We start from the raw sequence: 21,947 nt of genomic DNA on the forward strand, positions 1-21,947 counted from the left end.
TGGCAGTCAGAAAAGGGAATAAATCCTCCTCACCAATCCATTGTCAGCTATTTTTTTCCTCTACAACTACTCAGATCCAAATCATTTGTTATGTTCTGTCAGTGCTTGAGGTGTTATGTGACTTGAACTAAGTCCTTCCATGGTTCTAGAAATTAACTCTTTATTCTGTGGGATCCATCAGTGTCCCAAGATTTATCTACAGTTACCTTCATGAATTGTTCTGTGCTGCTCATTCCAGACTTTCTTGAGGCCCGGCATGGGCAAGAGTGTTAAGGCGTGCAACTCGTAATCTGAGGGTCGCGGGTTCACATCCCGTTGTGCCAAACATGCTCACCCTTTAAGCTGTGGGTCGTTAAAATGTGACAGCCAATCCCACTCTTCGTTGGTAAAAGAGTAGCCCAAGAGCTGGCAGTGGGTGGTGATGACTAGCTGCCTTCCCTCTAGTCTTACACTGCTAAATTAGGGATGGCCAGCACAGATAGCCCTCGAGTAGTTTTGTGTGCAATTTAAAACAAGCAAACCAGACTTTCTTTGCAGGCAAGGGAACTTCTGCATGTCAAATTTCATTCCACAACTAGAGCTGCTCGTTAAATTGTTCACTGGAGGACATCATGCAGACTGGTATGTGGATTTCTCCCAATACTTTTCTCATTATTTAGATTTTGTTTACCCCTTGTGGCCATTCTGACCACATCTGCTAGAATATAAAGAGATGGATTTTTCCTTCCTCTTGCCTCATTACATTCCAGGGTCCATCACCTTTTTTTTTCACTGGATTTCATTCCATGAAGAATATTTCCCATACAGGTGTGCTTTTATCAATTCAATTTTGCACTAGCAACTAGTTTTTACTATACCAGTTGCAACAGGCTCTGTAGAAATGAAGTATTCCATAAGACCATCTAGGAGCTCACCAGTCCAGGGTTTCATTCTCTTGATGAATGCCTTGTTTTAGGGATAAAATATGTATACCAACAGTCAAGACTTTCAGGATCCATGCACAGTTTACGAGGATTTTCTACATGATGTTTATGTCCTTTTTGGTTTTCAACATGCAATGCCTCATGGTCTTGACTTCTTAACTCAATGACTATGAAATACTTACACTGTAAGTAGGTATGTAACTCTCATGAAATTTCTTTACAAAAATGAAACTGGTTGATGAAATACTTTTAAATTTTACTTGAATGCTCTAAGAGGTAAGTATGTTTTGATACTTAATGTTATCCTATATTGAATATGTATTTCCAATAATACTTACCTCCACTGATATGCTATTGGAAAGTTTTACACTTATAATAGTCCAAGAGATAAGGTCAATTAATTTATATTTTTGTTGGAAATTAAGACTTAACATTTTTAGGAATAAAAAAGATTGTAGAATCCAAAACAGGTAATTCTTGTTGTGCAAAAATGTGACACTTGAATTATGACCCATTTACAATATGCATTTATACTTGTTGGGTTTTAAGTCCTAAACTGTTGGTATTATCACAAAAATATATTTACAAAGGAACTGAAGGCAAAACATATCTGTATTTTATGAGAAAATAGTAATACAACATATTTATTATGAGTAATGGCCCATTTTGGCCCCAAATGATATTTCCATCACATTACATATTGACAGATTGTTTAGGCAGAGTATTCATGATGAGTAAATTGAAATGGATGGCAACTGCTGTTATGCAGTCACCAGTTTATAAGACTGGTGTTGTGAATATTGTGTCTGATGCTAGTGTTTGGGTATAGTGCTCACAAAACCCTACCATTGCTGCAGTGTCCTTGTTTGGCATTATAGTATGTCCCTCTGTAGGGCTCCATGGTGAGTTGGAGCAGTGAGCATTCAACTTTTCTTCTTTTATTATGTATCCCCTAATAAAAATAAAATAATAATAAAACAGGTCATTGGTAAAGAACCAAGTCTTGAAGACTGAACAGCATTCTTTACCTTCTTCTACACCTGTATCTCATACTACATACTGTGTCAGACAAATTTTTAGGGCAAATATCTCCCTTTTTTATTCAGAAGGGACTAGAGGGGCTTGCTGGCTCTCCTAAATCAGTCAAGAAGCTACATTCTGGAGACATTTTAGTGGAAACATCCACCCCAAAATACAGTGAACTCCTCTTGCATTTGAAGGTAATTGGCAATATACCCAATAAGGTTATTCCCCATGCTACTTTGAGCTGCTCATGAGGAGTTATTATTTCCATGGATTTGAAGAACATCACCAAGTCAGAAATTCTCGCTGGTTTCTCCACTCACGAGAACAGAATTATGCTGCCTACCAGTGTTCTAATTTTGACATTTATATCACCAAGTTGATATTCCACTGCTTAGGTGGGTTATCAGAACTGTACAGTATAGCCATGTATTCCCAACCCTCCAGTGTTAGCTATTCAGTTAGTCAAAAACATCATGTCATGATTCTTTGACATGTGCTTGTTTGCAGTAGCAAAGACCTCAATGCTTGTGAGTGTGAACTGGACCCTCATTGTGTTATTTGTAGTGGCTCTTACCCCTCTTATTTTTGTTCTTGCCCTAGATGGGTAGAGGAGAAAGAGGTGCAGCATTTGAAAATGGTTCACAGCATTTCTTACCCCAAGGCTTGGAAGTTATTGTCCTCACCTCCATCTCAGTCATATGCTGCTGCACTATGTTCCACTGCTTCAGTGGGAATGCAGATAAATCTTTCTGTACCTCCAACAGATTGATTTTCACACCATGTGCAAATCGTTTTTGGCCCCAAGATGTTGACTGATTATAATTATTCATTCTCACCCTCAGTCACTGGAATTTGAATCTGCTGACAGAGACCTGCAGACTCAATCCAGGGCATAATCCATGGAGGTTGAAATACTTCCTTTTAATGTAGAAAAATGATACAGTTGTAAACCAAAGGGCTCTCTACCCAGTTCTTCTCCACTTAAATAAAAATTGCTACATTGATACAGTGGAACTTTTGAGTTTTCCATCTAATCTGGAAAACATTAAGGCCTTAATTTATTCCTCTCATCCTGTTGTCTTTCCTTACAGGAACTGTTTCTGAAACTTGTTGATACAGCTTTTCGGCAGTTTTCTTTATACTGGAACTACAGGTTGTGTGATAGACTAGGGCATGGAGGGTTGGCACTAATAGTTGACCAGCATGTGTCCTCCCTGTCTTTTTCACTCAATACACCCTTGGAGACAGTTGCCATTTGTGTTTTCTTGCATCATCAAATCACTGTTTATTCTATCTGCATGTCTCCTGGAGAGGTCTATGATGAATCAAACCTTGATATTCTCATAGAATAGTTGCTGTCTTCCTTTTTATTCCTGTGGGATTTTAATGGATGTAATCCCTCTGGAGTGATGCTGATATTGGTGGGAGCAGTTGTCCAACGGAGTATATGCTCTCAAATTAAAACCTTTCTCTCTTCAGTACTGGTTCTTATACTTATTTTTATGCACCTAGTCTCTCTGTCTGCTCCCTTTCACTTTTTTGGAAGAAGGAGGAATGATTGTTTTCCTATCATTTTGATGGAGACCAGCCATGGTTGATGCCACTCAACCAAATGTCTTGGTGGAAGTTGGACCATGCCAACCCGTTTTCTTTCACTGCTCTCTCAAAACTTGATTCTTCCATTATCAGTATGACATTGATTGATGACTGTGTGACAGCAGTGACTGATTGTATTGTCCAGGCAGATTCGCAGTCTAATCATAAAACCTCAACACGTTTTCCATGGTATTCTCAGCAGGTAATATGTTAAAACCAGAAGGAATCTTAGATCAGGTTAGCAACTAGTATTTTTTCTACCACCAGTTTCAAAATCAAATGGAACAACATTTGGAAAGTCAGTGAGCAGTATATTTCCCTCTCTTTTTCAGTCTTGCTCTCCAATGACCAGGCCCCTCAGTGTGGATTCCTGTACGTAGTATGGGGACCTTCCAGGGAAAGTTCTGTTCTGTCTGGTTACCTTCTCTGGGAACTAAAGATCCACCCACGCGTTTGCCATATGTGGTGACCCGTGAAGGGGAGGAGAGGATCCTGGTGGTTTAGGTGTCCAACCCTAACACACCACTTTGGCCTTGAATTCCTGTAGATGGGCAGCCTTTGGGTGGCCCCCCTTGGGTCAATCGGCTGGTCCACTTGGGCTAGAGTCAACCAAGTACCAGTGTTGGAAGTTCTCAATGGGTGTTGTGGACATTGTGCCTGATGCTGGTGTTTGGGTATAGTGCTCATGAAACCCTGGCATTGCTGCATTGTCCTTGCATGATATTGTAGTGCATCCCCTTGTATGGCTCCATGGTGGGTGGGGTCAGTGGGTACCAAAATTTTTCTTTTTTCCTATGGATCCTCCTTCAAAAAATTTAAATAAAATAGTGAAAAAACAGTCAATAGGTAAGCGACCATGTCTTGAAGACTCTGAGCAGCAATCTTCGATATCTGTAACACACGTACCTCATTTTCTTATATTACATTCTCTTTCAGAAAAACCTTTAGGGCAATTATCCCCCTTTTTTATTCAGAAGGGACTAGAGGGTCTTGCTGGCTCTCCAAAGTCAGTAAAGAAGCTTCGATCTGGAGACATATTGGTTGAAACATCCACAACCCACCACAGTGAACTTCTCTTGAATTCATCGGCAATTAGGGATATACCTATTGAGGTTACCCCTCATGCTACCTTGAATTCATCACGAGAGTTATTGTTGAGAGGGATTTGAAAAATGTCCCTGAGTCAGAGATTCTTGCTGGTCTCTTCACTCAAGGAGTTTCTGCAGTGAGGCGCATCTCCACTCGCAAAGATGGAGTTACACTGCCAACAAATACCCTCGTTTTGACATTTACATCATCACGTGCACCTGCCACCGTCAAGGCAGATTATCTAACTTGCAGGGTACGGCCATACATTCCAAACCCTCTCCGATGTTTCCAGTGTCAGAGGTTCAGCCACTCAAAGACATCATGTCATGGTTCCCTGACATGTGCTTGTTGCGGTGGCAAGGACCACAATGCCTATGAATGTGACATGGACCCACATTGCATCAACTGCAATGGTTCTTACCCTTCCTACTTTCATTCTTGCCCAAAATGGTTAGAGGAAAAAGAGGTGCAGCATTTGAAAATGACTCATAACATTAGTTATCCTGAGGCTCGGAAATTGCTGCCCGCCACTCCATCTCGGACATATGTTGCTGCACTTCATTCCACAACTACAGTGGGAGTGCAGACAGGTCTCTCTGTACCTCCAAGAGAATCGTTTTCAAAACAAATGAAAAGCCTTTTGATCTCCATGGTTAAAAAGGTTGATGAATCGACTTCCACACCCATCTCTGTTCCTCCCATACATTCCAACAAGCCTTAATCCACATCCTTCAGTTTCAAATACAGGCATTTCTTCTGATACATCTTTTACTCCCACCCCAAGAGGCAAAACAATCATTCGTTCGCGTCCTCAGTCACTGGAATCCCCTTCCAATAACAAAGACCTGCCCAATTGACCCAGGGCAGGATCCATTGAGGTTGATAGACCTCATCCAACCAAGGACAGTAAGGAAAAAAGACGTGGTCGTACACAGAAGGGTTCTCCAGCCACTTTGCCTACCCATCATTAAAAATGGCCACTTTGATACAATGGAACTGTCGAGGTTTACGTTCTAATTTGGATGATATCAAAACACTGATTGCTTCCTACCATCCTGTGTGTCTTTCCTTACAAGAAACTCATTGTCACTCAACACACCCTTGGTGGCCATAGCTATCCATGTTTCCTTGGGTCATACCATCACTGTTTGTTCTCTCTACCTGTACCCTGGAGAGACATATGAACAATCAGACCTTGATGCTCTCGTTGAACAGTTGCCGTCTCCCTTTCTACTCCTGGGGGACTTTAATGGACATCATCCCCTTTTTGGAAGTGCTGTTATTGATGGGAGGGGTTGCTCTGTAGAGTGTATGCTCTCTGATCACAATCTTTCTCTTTTCTATACTGGTTCTTCCACTTATTTTCATGCACCTAGTCAGTCATTTACCGCTATTGATCTCTCTGTTTGCTCCCCTTCATTATTCTCCCATTTTTCATGGAAGGTTGACAATTATCCACGAGGCAGTGATCATTTTCCTATACTTTTGAGAGAGACTGGCCATGGTCGATGCCACCCTACCCGCGTGCCCCGGTGGAAGCTGGATCAGGCAGACTGGTCCACTGTCACTGCTCTCGCAGAACTTGATCCTGCCATTGTGAATCAGCCATCAATAGACGACTGTGTGGCAGTGGTAACTGGCTGTATTATACAAGCAGCTGCTCAGTGTATTCCTAAAACCTCGACACGTTTTCCATGATATCCTCATCCGTGGTGGAATCCTCCTTGCCACTTAGCACGGAAGGCTCAAAAACGGGCCTGTGATACTTTTGTAGATATCCCACACTTTTGAACCATGTCGCTTTCCAACGGGCCCGTGCACATGCTAGTTGGGTAAGATGTCAAAGCCAGAAGGAATCTTGGATTAAGTTCACAACTAGCATATCTTCTACCACCAGTTCCAAGATCATATGGGACAGGATTCTAAAGGTCAGTGGGCACTACAATTCTGTCCCCCTCTTGATCTTACTCTCTGATGGTCAGGAGGTGGCTGATGTCTGGAGCATCAGTGATAGTCTAGGTGAAAGTTTTTGCCAGGTATCTAGCACTTCTGCTTGTTCCTCCACCTTCTTGGCCATCAAGACTCGAGCAAAACATTCACCTCTTTCTTTTCGAACTAACTGTCTCTTTGACTATAATTATCCCTTTACACTGGTGGAACTGAAAATGGCCCTTCATCGGTCTGGCAGTACATCTGTTGGACCTGATGATGTACACTATGACATGCTGCACCATCTATCTCCTTTTCTTTATGTCTTTCTAATTGTCTTTAACCGGATCTGGCAGGAGAATGTTTTTCCTGATGCCTGGCACCAGGCTATTATTTTACCTTTCTCTAAGCCAGGGAAAGATCCCAAGATTTCTTCAAACTACCGTCCAATTGCTTTGATGAGCTGTCTCTGTAAGACCTTAGAAAGGATGGTTAATGCTCGTCTTGTGTGGTTCCTCGAATCAAACAACCTCCTCTCGCCCACCCAGTGTGGGTTATGACGACAACACTCCACCACAGACCACCTAATTCGACTTGAAACATCAATCAGAGAAGCCTTTCTCAATCGCCAACATCTTGTATTAATATTCTTTGACATTGAGAAGGCTTATGACACAACATGGAGGTATGGCATTTTGTGAGACCTCCATATATATGGGTTACGTGGCCATTTACCCATGTTTATTAAAATTTTTTTGTGGACAGGAGATTCCAAGTTTGTGTGGGTTTTACACTTTCCTGTTCTTTTGTACAGGAACTTGGAGTCCCTCAGGGCTGTGTTTTGAGTGCCACACTTTTCAGTATAAAGATAAATGCCGTCACTGAACAACTCCCTCTCACTATTGTGAATGGGCTGTATGTCGACAACTTTCACATCTCATGTCAGTTGTTGAACATGAGATATATTGAGTGGCAACTACAAACTGCTCTCAATCGTATACTGAAGTGGACTATGGCGAACGGTTTTAATTTCTCTCTCTCTAAAACCGTTTGCATACACTTTAGCCACAAACAGGGTACTCACCCTGATCCTGAACTTCATATCGGTGAAGTTTCGTTGCCAGTGGTCCCTGAGACCAAGTTCTTGGGGCTTATCTTTGACTGTAAGCTGACCTTTATACCACACTTAAAGCAGCTACAGGTCAAATGCACAAGAGCACTGAACATCCTCCGTGTCCTCTCTACTACCAGTTGGGGAGCAGATCAATGTTCTATGTTAAAGGTATATCGTGCTCTTATTCGATCAAAACTCGACTATGGATCAATGGTCTATGGCTCTGCCAGACCCTCGGCCTTAAAGATGCTAGACCCCATTCATCACCAAGGACTTCGACTCTGCACTGAGGCTTTCCGCACCTCTCCAGTTCAAAGCTTATACATTGAATCTCATGAACCTTCTCTGCACTTTTGCTGTTTGCAACTATCTTTTCTGTATTCTTCAAAACTTTGTTCCTTACCAAAGCATCCCACCTGGGGATGTGTTTTCCTTCCTCGGTGGGCTGTACTTTTTCAGGACAGACGATCTGCCATTGCTCCATTTGGCCTTCGCATCCAGGCCCAATTGGATGACAATGCAGATTCCACAGGTCAGCCCCCAAATGTGACCTTTCTTTCAGTCATCTGAAAAAGGCAGATACTCCAGATTGGAAGTACTGTCATTTATTTAATGAACATCTTTCAAATAATCATTTCCATTGATACAGATGGTTCCAAATCAGGTAATTCAGTGGGCTCTGCTATGGTTTGCTGCGGTTCGGTGGTTGCGTGCAGAATCCCCTCTACAGCTTCTGTGTTCACTGCTGAACTGTATGCCATATCTCTTGCCCTGGATCATATTGAAGCTGAGCAGTACTCCAACTGCACTATTTATACTGACTCGCTTAGTTCCATACAGGCCCTGGAATCGTTACACGTTGGCTCACACCCTGTTCTCACTGATATTCAAAACCGACTGGCCCATTTCTCATTAACTGCTACTTCTATCTAGTTTTTCTGGATACCAGGCCATGTTGGTATTCGCTGGAACGAGCTTGCAGACACGGCAACTAAATCTATCTGCTTCAGCACTATCACCACTGTGCCTATTTCATACGTGGACTATGGTCTTGTATTCAAGGCTCGGCTCTGTGCCAGCTGGCAGTCCACTTGGAGTGAGCAACGCGACAAAAAGCTTTTTCAAATAACACCCTATATTGGGCTTTGACCATCTAGCTTCCGTAAGGTTCGGAAGGAGGAAGTTGTTCTAACTAGACTACGCATTGGTCACAGTTTTTTAACTCATCGTTTTCTTTTATCTGGAACTGATGCACCAGTGTGTAGTTTGTGTAACACTCAAATCACTATCAGCCACATTTTACTTTCTTGGCATCGTTATGATTCTCAGCAACGGCAATATTTTGAACATGTTTTTTTCCAGCATTTATCTGTAACATTGGACAGTGTTATTGGTGATGTTGACTCTGTCCACCTTGATAAAGTTTTTAGTTTTTTAATGGCCATTAATCTTTTTAATCTCATTTAAGTGTTGGATATTTATTCATTACACCTTTTTAATTGTGGTTCTCGTTTCACAGTTTCATTCGCTCTAGTCCAATTTGACATTGAAAAATGGCCAGAACATTAAATAACTCGACACCAGGACTGGAAAGGCCAACTTCAGGTGACTAACGCTGCTGTTTGAACTATCCGTTAGTTGTCCTGGCAAGTTGTTATTCCAATTTTGCTGCATGTCTTTTAAACTTTTATTACTTTACCCTTTGGTACTGGCCATAATGACACATAACCCAGAACCAGGACTTGAAAGACCAACTTCAGGTGACTGACAGTGGTTCTGGTACTTGCCTGTTAGTCTTCCTGGCAGGTTATGATCATTACCATTCTGCTACAGGAAGTCCTTTACAACTTTATAGACTGGATGTCAACATCAGTTTAATGCAATTTTCTGTTTTTAATTGCTGTTTTGTTTTTACCTTTATTTACTTTTACAAATTTTACGACATTTACTTTACTTTTACCTTTTTACTGGACATTTGGCTACTCATTATTACGATTTTGCTATATGTCTTTTAAAACTTCTATTATTTTACATTTTGATAATGGCCGCTATGACACTTAACCCGGAACCAGGACTGGAAAGGCCAACTTCAGGTGACTGACGGTGGTTCTTGAACTTACCTGTTAGTCTTCCTGGTGGGTTATGATCATTACCATTTTGCTTGAGTAAATACCTTACAACTTCTTTTACTCTGATTTCTCTCTTACCATTGTAAACTAGGTGTCAACATTGGTTTATCCTTTTTCTGTTTTTCAATGATGTTTTGTTTTACCTTCATTTCCTTTTCTGTATTTTACTACATTTAATTTATTTTTACCTTTTTAACGGACATTTGGTGCAGATAGCCTAGCTGCTTTGAGCCATAAAACACTAAATCAGTCAAACAACCAATGACCAGGAAGTTGCTGATGTCCAAATCATTGCTGATACTTTCATGGTATACATCACTTTACTTCTTTCAGTAATTTTTTTGCACATTTTGGGACTCTATTTAAGAGTTACAGTAGTGGTATGTTCTCATATATGAAATTATTATTTTTGTCTTAAAATCAGTTTTAAACATACCACAAAAATTTATTAAGGTATGCGTGAAGAAGAAATTGACTCAAACATGAAAGTTCTCGTAGCTGAAATATTATTTGTTTTCACTAGAGGATCAATTTTTTTTTAAATACTTTTTCTTTGAGTTTACAGAATCGTTCTGCCTACAATAGAACATAGGAATTTATCTATGTTTAAGAAATGCTTTTGTCCAATGTTAGGCTACCAGTGGCTATTCTGGTGCAGATATCAGACTGGTGTGTAAAGAAGCGTCCATGAACAGTGTTCGTAAGATCTTTGACATTCTTGAAAGTCACTCAGAAGGTAAGATATTGTCAGTATATCTGTCATAGAATTCAAAATAATTTACTATTCTTAACAAGTATAACTGATTTAAAAGGTAATTAGAATTAATATCAAAATTGTAATATAAATAAATCAATGCATACAGTATTTTCCTTACACATAAAGACACTATAAGAAACTTGGCTACTTGCTTAAAACTTCTTTATTTCTGTATTCTTATATTTAAATTTAGATTTGGCATTGTTTTCTCATAGTGATATTTGTTCAACCACTATTGGTTTTGTTATGCTGTGACTAAGATTAATTGAATAGCTTCTTTTTAGTTCCACCTATTTATTTGATTTACAATAGAAACAGGAACTTACACAGGATATATCTAGATACTGGACTTATGGTACATGTTCACATGAAATATATGTTAAACCAACATGTGATGGCACCATCATAAATTTGAAGATGCCACATCCCATTTTTATTAGTCTGTAGCAATGTTGATTGTACATTACCTTGTATATAACTCAACTGCAGTAGGCAATGAGACACTGACTATAAGGATTTTTATAAACACTGATAACTGTATGCTTTGATAAATTTCAAAGGCAGAAAAAAGCAAAAAGAATATTTTGGGTTAATTTTTCCACTTTTATTTCCATTTTTTAATGGCAACCTCAGCTGCAACATAAAGTTCTACAGTTAAAACTTGGCTTTTAAAAATATTTTTCAATCCAACTTCATGTTTATTTAACAAATTTACTTGCAGTTCTACAGTAGTAGCTCTATAAAGAAAAAAGTAGACTACAGTAAAACTTGTGTTTTGTGAGGTCATACATATATAGGTGAAGCTTGTGATGTACATGTTTTTGGTGCATAGTGTAAACATTTTGGTTTACACTATGCAAAATATATAGAAAGTGTAGTACTGTTTGCTTTTTTCATTTCAGTAACAATCCATAGAACATTTTCCATGCCAGGCAGACAAATATCCCAGGAGTATTACAATCAAAGATAAAAAAAAACTTTGGTCAACAATAAAAACTGTATAGTTAATTACTTAATAGCTCTCCAGCTTTAAATTCTGATATGTATATATTTTAATGTTTGGATTAACTAACAATTCTGTCCTGACACACTTCAATTGCTATATGCTAATATTGCATATTCTTTGAACATTTCCCCACTGGGACAGTGGTAAGTCTTTGGATTTACAATGCTAAAATCAAAGGTTTGACTCCACTTGGTGAACACAGCAGATAGCCCTATGTAGCTTGGCTATAAGAAAACACACTCCTCAAACATTATTAAACATTCTATATATTTCTTTGAATGTGTATTAAGTTGTTTTCATAGAGTACATACTTTTAGCCAAAATTCATACTCATTTGAATTTTTAACTTGTGAATAATGCTTTGTAAACTGATGGATATAATGGAATAGAACAAAATGGAAAAATATATTGTTATATAGTAATGTAACTTATGTGTAAATAGACTCTATAGCCTAACTTTCATGAAAATCTAATTAGATATCTTATATCATTATAAAACTGGTAAGATTTACAAAAGCCTAAACAATTATTGTCTTAATTGATTTTTGAAATGTTTCAGTAGTATTTTTGTCATTTTCTTGTCTCAGGTCGTCCTCTTCCTGCTGTGACATTGGAAACTATTAGAACACCTGATGTATTGGATGCCATATCAAAAACCAAACCTTCAGCCCGTGGATTGGCAGACAAATATGCAGATTGGCAGCAAGAATATGGGTCAGCTTAAGATGGTCTTAAACATATCAAAAACATTCAATGTTTATCCTCTAATTCCCTAGTGATCTTTGGTAACTTACCAAAATAATTTTCGTTCAAGTAAAAAAGAAAAGAAAATGTCACACAAAATATTTTTATTGCAATTTTATTTGTTGTCATGTTTGATTATGTTAATTATTGTGAAATGTTTACTGGTTCATGTTCAATTATTACATGTCATATTACCTGATAGTCAGGGTACTTGACTCATTATCTGTAAATTGCTGAACATGCTTGTTCTTTTGGCCTTAAGGGTGTCATAATATAATGGTCAATCTCACTTTGTTGGGAAAGAGCAACTCCAGAGCTGACAGTTAATGGTGTTGACTAGCCACCTTCACTCTAATGTATTGCCTCAAAATTATGGGTGGCTAGTACTGATTAATGGCCCAGGAGTAGCATTGCATGAAATTGAACAAAACAACAAACAAACAAAAATTTTCTCAACATGATGAAGGCACCATATTTGAAAAGTGCAAATAGTGTTAAAATATTGTTACCCTTCATGTACGATGATATTTTAACAATCTATAGAGTTGCATCCTTTTTTGTTATCCACATGTTGTTAAAGTATGTTGTCATATACAAAACAAAAGTTTCAAATGTTTCAGTTTCATCATATGTTTCTTGATCCTAAAGAAGAATAAGAATTGGCAGTCAAGTTTCATTTCACAATTTATGGCATTTAATAAGTAACTTTATCTTCAAAACTAACAGAACAGAATATTATTACCACTGACTACTGTTTCGCATATCATTGACTGCAGGTGGTCTTACTGCTTTTGACAAATGCAGGAAGAATGTTTTTTATCCATTTTGGTCATACAGTGTTGACCTTTTACACCTGGTATCTTAATAGGGGTAAAGCTTTGGCAGTTTCAGAAGTATACATATATATGTGTGTGTGTGTGTATATATAAGTAAAACTTCTGAAACTCTAAAAACTAGGAAGCACTTACAGCTTATCTTTGGGAGATATTACCTATAAAGTTTCATTTAAGTTCAGGAAAAGTAAAGTTGCTTCTATGAAGAATAAATAATTGTGTAGTTTACATCTGAATCACAATAATTTTGGTCTGTTTTTTTCATGTATTTTAAAAATGAATATTAAGCTATGAATAAGTTTGGAGAAAGTAGTGAGTGATAATAGTAACTATTTATAACATCAAATTCAGTATGTTGAGATAACTGTTGAAACCCATCACATTGGATGACGTGTAGAGTGATGAGAAAGAAGATTAAACTGTGTATTTAATGAGACATGAAGTGGTGTTAATTAATCAATAGGTAATTAGTGCCCTTTTAGGTTAATTTCTATGAATGTAATAAATATACATTAACTTTAAAAAAAGGAAGTATCTATATAAACATTAATAACACTTCATGTACACTTCTGGCTTGAACGTTAAATATCACACATTTTTATCTGTGTTAAAATGGCTGACATGGTTAGAGAAAGCACTATGTAGAGGAGCGAACAATGTTTCGACCTTCTTCAGTCATCGTCAGGCTGTTCACTCATCTACATAGTGCTTTCTCTACCTGTACCAACCGTTTTTACATATGTAATTTTCTCTACAAGTGGGTTTTCTCATCATCACAGATCACACATTTTTATTTCATTTACATATCAGTAGTGATAAATCATGTTCAATCATTACTCTAAATAAAAGTGAAAAATATTAATTTGTCACTGAAACAGTATTGCTGCTATTGACTAAAGGAGGGTACATTATGTGAACTTACAGTTTGTTTTTGTGTGTGTGAAAATTAATTGTGTTTTGAAATAACTATAATTGATGAGCACTTAACATTTTTAAATAATGTTTTTGTATTAATAGTAAGTTCCTATTGGTTGTGTAAAGTTATATGAACAATATTCATATTTACATTTGTAATAAGTAGTTCTCATGCTTGAGGATTGACACCTTTCTTTATTTCAGTAATTAACAAGATGGTTATGACAAAACAGATATTGATGACAGCAAATATTAGGTTTTTTTTATTTTTGGTGTGTAGTAAATTGAAAAATTGAGTCCTTCACTTAAGTCTTAGCTTTTAACTTTATCTTTTAATCCATCTTCATGCTTAGTTAACAAGTGTATTTGCAATTCTACAGTAATAATTGCATAAGGAAAAAGATAGCCTACAGTAAAACTTGTGTTTTATGAGGCCATACGTGTGTAGGTGAACTTTGTGACATATACACGTTTTTGGTGCAGAGTGTAAACATTTGGTTTACACTGTGCAAAAACCCATATGGAAAGTGCTTTTTTTCACTTCAGTAATAATCCATACATTTTTCACACATTCAAATTTGTAGAATAAGTTTTTGTATATTTATTTGTAAGTTATTAAGCTGCACAGTTTATTTGTGTATTGAATAAAATTTACTAGATATTTCAAATGTTATCCTATCACACAGGACCTGATGTATTTATTCTTTTATGTATTAAAGACTTGCACGTTACAATATGTGAGTATGTGTATTCATGTTGGTGTGGAAATTCTATTTATTACACGTATATAATAGGGAGACATGTTTGGTGGGTTGGTCCCCAAACAAGGGCTGGCATGGCCAAGCGCGTAAAGGCGTGCGACTCGTAATCCGAGGGTCGCGGGTTCGCGCCCGCGTCGAGCTAAACATGCTCGCCCTCCCAACCGGGGGGCGTTATATGTGACGGTCAATCCCACTATTCGTTGGTACAAGAGTTGACGATGGGTGATGATGACTAGCTGCCTTCTTTCTAGTCTTACACTGCTAAATTATGGACGGCTAGCACAGATGGCCCTCAAGTAGCTTTTGCGAAATTCCAAAAACAAACAAACAAAACATGGTTCCCAAACAAAAATTTCTGGTAATTTTATCTCTTCATTTTTTTACATTCTAAAGATAAATTTGAGATGTTCGCTATGTCTGGAATCTGAGATTCTTATAAGCGTGACCAAATTTGCACTAGTTTCCTGGCTGTGACTGAAGGAGTGGAACACGAAATGCTAGTTTTCATACAAAACACAGTAAGTCGTGGCTGCACGTTTCGTCGTACACGTCCTTAGCTCTTTAAATCTGATTGCTTAGCGGTTTTTGCGCTTTTTGTCAATAGAAATAATCGAGGAAGTCAAACCTAGCTCACTTTCCGCTGTGATTGAGTGCAGTACTTGCTTGAACTTGAGCACTTCTACTATTTTATGCAACAGCAACTGTTTGACCAACTCGTAAACTCCGCATCTTCGTGACCGAATACTATCGAGATGCGAGTTATTTTGGCGGAAAAAGTTTTGTTTTGTTTTGTTTATTTTACGTTAACAGATCGAGCCATTTGTCAGAGTACTTTTTTTTTAGTTGAATATAGGAAACCGTGGCCATCCCTCTGTAGCTCACCCAATACCCCAAATATATATATATATATATATATTTTAAATATATAGATCAAACATATATTTAAAGGAAATGATTTACATTGCACCTACTACTGCCTCAAACTCAGGAATAGGAGAAATGAATTAACGTTTAGATACTGTGTAATAATATCTTTATGCCTGAATATGAGATAGAACCGAGAAATATAGAAAAGTTATATTTTATAAAGATAGTACGAAGTGAGGTGGCGCTGATAGCCTAATTGTTTCGCGCCATAAAACACCAAACAACCAACTGAACGAGCTGAGTACATTTTGTAAAATAGTTTTAATATGGTTCTTCCTATTGCTTCCTAAATTAACGTTTTTGTTGTTGGTCTTGTGTTTTGTTTTTTTGTAAATCTTGTGGGTTTACCTTAAATGCACTTTTGTGATATTAAAGTTTGTATTGTTAATGTAATAACAAAATTCACTTTCGTCTAAAACTTGGATCTACTTCCGTTGAATATCGGGAAGAAAACGATTAAATGTTAAAACACAGAGAAAGTTTAAAATGAACTTAAAAGTTTATGTGAAATAAAAATAAATAAGTGCTTTTATGATTTCGTTTTTCTCTTGAACTGTATATGGTTGAATAATAAATAAAATGTGCGGGCTAAAAGAAATGATGAGGTGTTCACTGTTTTCTCGAGAAGGCGAACGCAGTAAGAGAAAACTAAATAAATAATTCAAGTGTAAAAGTTCCAACCTTTCACTGATCTCTGGACTTTATTATCCGTCATAAACGTCGAGGCGCCAGCAACTTGAAGTTTTCCAGATTTTAAAGATAGTTTTGATTAGCTTTGTTTTATTTTCGGATGACGATTTATAGGTTTAGTTTCCTTTACAGTCCGTGGCTTTTTTTTTTTTTTCGTTCGCAACTTCAATGCAATAGTTGACGATTCAGAGGTGTTCTAATTTGTGATATAATTCTAAAGTAAAAGAGCAAACTACGTGAAATTTGTGCTAGAAAGTACTACTGTGTTATTTTTGTGATTAAATAACAAATAGGAAGATTACAAGAAAGTTAAACGGACGACAACAGTAGTACAGGTTGATAAACTGAAGTCGGAAGACACAGAGGAGAAAAGGAAAAGACTGAATCATTGGACTACACGACCCGGCATGGCCAAGCGTGTTAAGGCGTGCGACTCGTAATCTGAGGGTCGCTGGTTCGCATTTCCGTCGCGCCAAACATGCTCGCCCTTTCAGCCGTGGGGGCGTTATAATGTGACGGTCAATCCCACTATTCGTTGGTAAAAGAGTAGCCGAAGAGTTGGCGGTGGGTGGTGATGACTAGCTGCCTTCCCTCAAGTCTTACACTGCTAAACTAGGGACGGCTAGCACAGATAGCCCTCGAGTAGCTTTGTGCGAAATTTCAAAAACAAAACAAAACATTGAACTGCAGAAACTAGGCTGAAAATCGTAAAGTGAATCGCTACACAAAGGCAGTTCTCACAGACACAGTGTTCGTCTTTGAACCCAAAATATATACAAAGTAGAAAGCGATTTATGTGTGAAAAGAGTTAGGGTTTGTTTTGTTTTTTTAGAATTTCGCGCAAAGCTACTCGTGGGCTATCTGCGCTAACCGTCCCTAATTTAGTAGTGTAAGACTAAAGGGAATGCAGCTAGTCATCACCACCCACCGCCAACTCTTGGGCTTCTCTTATGCCAACGAATAGTGAGATTGACCATTATATTATAACGCCCCCACGGCTGAAAGGGCGAGCATGTTTGATGCGACTGAGATTCGAACCCGCGACACTCAGATAAAGAACCGAACGTTTTAATCCACCTGGCCATTCCTGGTAAATAAGAGTTAAAAACAGTAGCATTATTTCATAAGTTTTAACATATAGTATAACAATGGATTTAAGCATATTTTTATCTAATAATCAACCACGTGAAATAATGTATCACGAGACGTTGACGACTGGCGTTTCAGTAACCAAATCTCTGAAAATTGACTTTTAAAAAACGAGGGATATTGGACTTTAGTTCTTATCTATTTGTGATAATATTCTTGGAACTATGAGTTAACGCAAGTCAAAGTTTCAGGTTTGTTGTTTTTGGTAATAAAAGAGAAGAATTGTGTATTCTTTGAAAGAGCTGAATTGCGCGTAGTATCACTTACGTTTGTACGTATATTGTTTCTTCAATACAGTATAATACGAAATTCTTGGACAGGTAACATCTGTAATATATAAAATATATCATTAAGTCCATCAAAAAGGTGTACGTTATGAAACTTAGGAACAATAACTGTTACTGTAATTTTAGTATAAGATTCTCTTATCTCAAATTGGGCCCGGCATGGCCAGGTGGTAAATTTGAAGGTCGCGGGTTCGAACTCCCGTCACACCAAACATGCTTGCCCTTTCAGCAGTGGGGGTGTTATAAAGTTACGATCAATCCCACTATTCATTGGCAAAAGAGTAGCCCAAGAGTTGGAGGTGGGTGATGATGACTACCTGCCTTCCCTCTAGTCTTACAGTGCTAAAAACAACATATTCAACTGATAATTTGTGTCTAGCCCGGCATAACCAGGTGTTTAGGGGCGCTCGACTCGCAATCTGATGGTCATGGATTCGAGTCCCCGTCACATATCCTTTATGGGTGGGAGCGTTATAATATGACGGCCAATCCTACAATTCGTTGATAAAAGAGTAACCCGAGAGTTAGCAGTAGATGGTGATGACGTCCCTCTCGTCTTTTACTGCTAAATTAGGGACGGATAGCGCAGATAGTTCTCATGTAGCTTTGCGCAAAATGCAAAACAAAACAAACTTAACTCAAATTAATGGCTACCAGGATTAGTATAAAAATATAATAGGAAGTATGAAGAGTATTTTAGTATATTTACAGTTTACAGTGAACTTATCTTCCGATGAAAGCTGTGAATTGTTTCAAACTGGTGTTAAACTGCAACAGCTACTTCATCCTACTCATACCTATAATAATCTGACGAGTATAAACTGTAATACTTACTGTAAATTTTCATTCTATTTATTGAGTTTTATATCCTCACATTAACTCATAAAAAAGCTGGAGCAAAAACAGATTTGGTTCTTGGAGAGCCGTTGTTATGACAAAATGAGAGTTATGTTTAATTCAAAGGTAGGTTATGACCATCAAAATTTAAGTTGTAAGATTTGTTAAATCATATTTATATTCGATTTCACTTTGTAGTTTCTACCGCTAGATGGCGTGAACAATGAGTTACTAAACAGATTTGTCTGAAGTTGGCGCAAAGCAACACAATGGGCTATCTGTGCTTTCTCTGTTCACCACAGGTATCGAAACCCTGTCTATAGCATTGTAAGTCTGCAGCCATACCGCTATTTCACTAGAGGGTTGGACTGTTTTATCTCAGCAATTAAAATTATATATATATATTACATATTAGCTGGAGCACCTGTCCCCTGGACAGAAGATACACAAATTCATTATTAATGAAAGGTTATCATAGTACATAAAAAGTTGCTTCTCTTATTGGTAATTATAAAAAAAACTCCATTAAAAAGTGAAAAACACAAAATGTAAAACCAAATAAAGTGAAAATCCATTAAATGGGGGGAGGTAGTGGTAAAAATCTCGCATTAAAACGTATGTATCTAACCATGCACCCAATGAACCTCCATATCAATATTAGTAAAGATCTATCCACACTCTGCGAAGTAGTTACATGGACAAACAAGAGACATTACTATTATATTTATTTTAATTCTAATATTAATTAACATTTATTCCTGAAACTGTTTGGCGCGTTATTACTATTACCTCAGGGCCACCCAGTGACTCAGTGGTTTGTCTGCGGACTTACAACGCTAAAAACCGGGTTTCGATACCCGTGGTGGGCAGAGCACAGACAGCCCATTGTGTAGCTTTGTGCTTAATTCAAAAATAACTATTACCTTAAGTTTTTGGCTTAGGCCTTATTAAGGCCTAAGGAGTAAATTATCATTTACTCCTTTAATGGAACCTCAAATAAAATGCATGTTAATCTTCTCACTGACATACTTTTTCTGTTCGCTGGAACAAAGCCAGATTTATCAAAGAAATAGCCACAGTTGTTACAGAAATTAGGTCAAAATTAGTCAGTCTTTCACGTATTCAAACCAACTGCTATAAATTGTTTTGAGTTTTGTTGTTAAAAAATAGGTTAATTCCAAATATGATCACCATTTATAAATGTAATGTTCTTTTTACATTTGTGTTTTCATATTTTTCTCTGTATGTTGTAAAAAAGAACATTATTCAGTTTATTCCTTCGTATTTTTAGATAAATAAAGTCGCAGGTAAAACTGATGTTTAGAAAAGAGTGCATGAAAATACTTTGGTAAATCACAGTATGTTGAGGAAATCGAAATTTTTCTGTGGTAAAATAAAATATTGACAAGGCAATATTTTTTGATAGTGTGTTATGAAATATGTTGTAGGATCAGGCGTGGTACAGCGGTTGACATGTTGGGCTGTGTATCAAAGGGTTCAAGGCTCGAGATGAACATGTCATGGTATATGTTTCACACTATTGGTTGCGCATGTATGGGTTTAAGTTGACATTATTTCTGATACTTGGGTAACAACAGCTTTACAGACAGCAAGCTTATGCTTACTGGTTTTCCTACCCCATGGCCAACAGTCTCAACTTAGAACCTGAATTCTCTAATTTAGTTCTTTATCCCACGTGTTCCATAAAATGCTTTTCTGATTGAAATAATCAAATACTCATAGCTAATTATCTGAAGGTCATGTTCTGTTGTAAGTCAGAAATATTAACTAACATTTATCCAAAACAATTGCTGTGTAATAAGTGAATGGGAAAATTTATTGATGTTGCACAATTGGTGAAAAAAGGTAACATTTTATCTTATAATTCTTGGATTTTGTGCTGCAATTCATAGCAAAACGCAGAACTGATTTTTTTTCGTGTAAATATGAAGTGTTTCTTGTGTTCCGGATTTTGTTTATTGTCATTATTTTGTATTCAAATATGTATGCATCCTTATACCTCAACTACAAATCCGAGGATGTATAACGCCAAAAGCTCAGCACGAATAACACTTTGTTTAGCGTAATACTTAACAACAGGCAAACAAATAAATCAAATATGTATTCAGGTTTTGGAAGGTCTGATAGAAGATAGTTTGTAAAGTCATTTAACAAAGCTTACAGTTTTATTGGATAGTCAGCATGGTTTCGGTGGGGGAAAATTTTTCCTTAAAAATCTTTTGACATTCTTTGGAAAAGTTACTATTTATATAGACGAGGGTGAGAGTGTAGATTTCGTATATCTGGATTTTTAGAAAAGATTTGACAAGGCGCCACATAAAAGATTTGAAAAAAGTATTTATAGATGTGAAAGATAAGTTAGCAAATTAGATAGAAGAGTGGCTGTGTGGAAGGGAGCAGAGAGTTGTTACACATGCAGTTCATTCAAACCGGATTGATGTCACAAGTGGGCTAGAACAGGGCTCAGTCCTAGAACTTATGCTCTTTCTGATTTACATCAGTGGCATACATGAAAGAATTGCACTGCATAACAAAGTTTTTGCTTCTTGAACACTGTTGGGTGTTCCTTATAGATGTTTGGCTGCTGATCACGAAAATCACATCCAAATTTCCCCATCACGTACAATTTTACCGAAATCTTCAGTTTCATCAGGACATTGCTACAATGGAAAAACGATATCAGGGCAACTGGAATCCGTCAATGCTTGCTGACTACTGTTGGACACTGCAACGTGATGCACCGGACATTGAATACAAACGAAAATCCGGGGCAAAACACTTTTAATTATGTTGAACTTTGATGTGGTGTTCGAACACAAATATTTGGTGAAATTTGTAATTATTGTAATATTTCTCAGCTTGTACTAAAATACACTGACGCGCATTTTTTACTTAATGCATTTAGCTCGTGATTTCTGGGACTTGTAAAATAAACACACAACGTCTAATAACATTATTGAACAAGTGATTTCCTATCAGCATAAAACGAGAAATTTGCCCGTGAGATATACTTTGGTTCAAAACAAGTTTGATATCCGTGGTGAGCATAGCACAGATAGTCCATTGTGTAGCTTTGAGATTAACATCAAACAAATAAACAAAACAAAACAGAAAATGGGTTACAAAAATGCTAAAAACACAAAACATCACCATTAGTGCCAATCTGATAGCTTAAATTTGGTCGTATATAAATGTTTATGTTTGTTATAAATTA

At 37.3% G+C, this 21,947-nt stretch overlaps 1 protein-coding gene across 5 annotated transcripts in view; it reads left to right on the forward strand.

The window, feature by feature from the left end:
• LOC143249740 (katanin p60 ATPase-containing subunit A-like 2) overlaps positions 1-14,800 on the forward strand; it is a 91,862-nt gene extending 77,062 nt beyond the window's left edge. For all 5 annotated transcript variants that reach the window (XM_076500074.1, XM_076500073.1, XM_076500077.1 and 2 more), the window contains 2 exons: positions 10,440-10,542; positions 12,157-14,800. In XM_076500074.1, the coding sequence (XP_076356189.1) occupies positions 10,440-10,542; positions 12,157-12,293 (240 nt within the window). In that variant the 3' untranslated portion in view covers positions 12,294-14,800. The remainder of the gene's footprint in view (positions 1-10,439; positions 10,543-12,156) is intronic.
• Positions 14,801-21,947: the final 7,147 nt, after the last annotated feature.

The sequence above is a fragment of the Tachypleus tridentatus genome, chromosome 4, assembly GCF_004210375.1.
Source record: "Tachypleus tridentatus isolate NWPU-2018 chromosome 4, ASM421037v1, whole genome shotgun sequence".
NCBI lineage: Eukaryota > Metazoa > Arthropoda > Merostomata > Xiphosura > Limulidae > Tachypleus > Tachypleus tridentatus.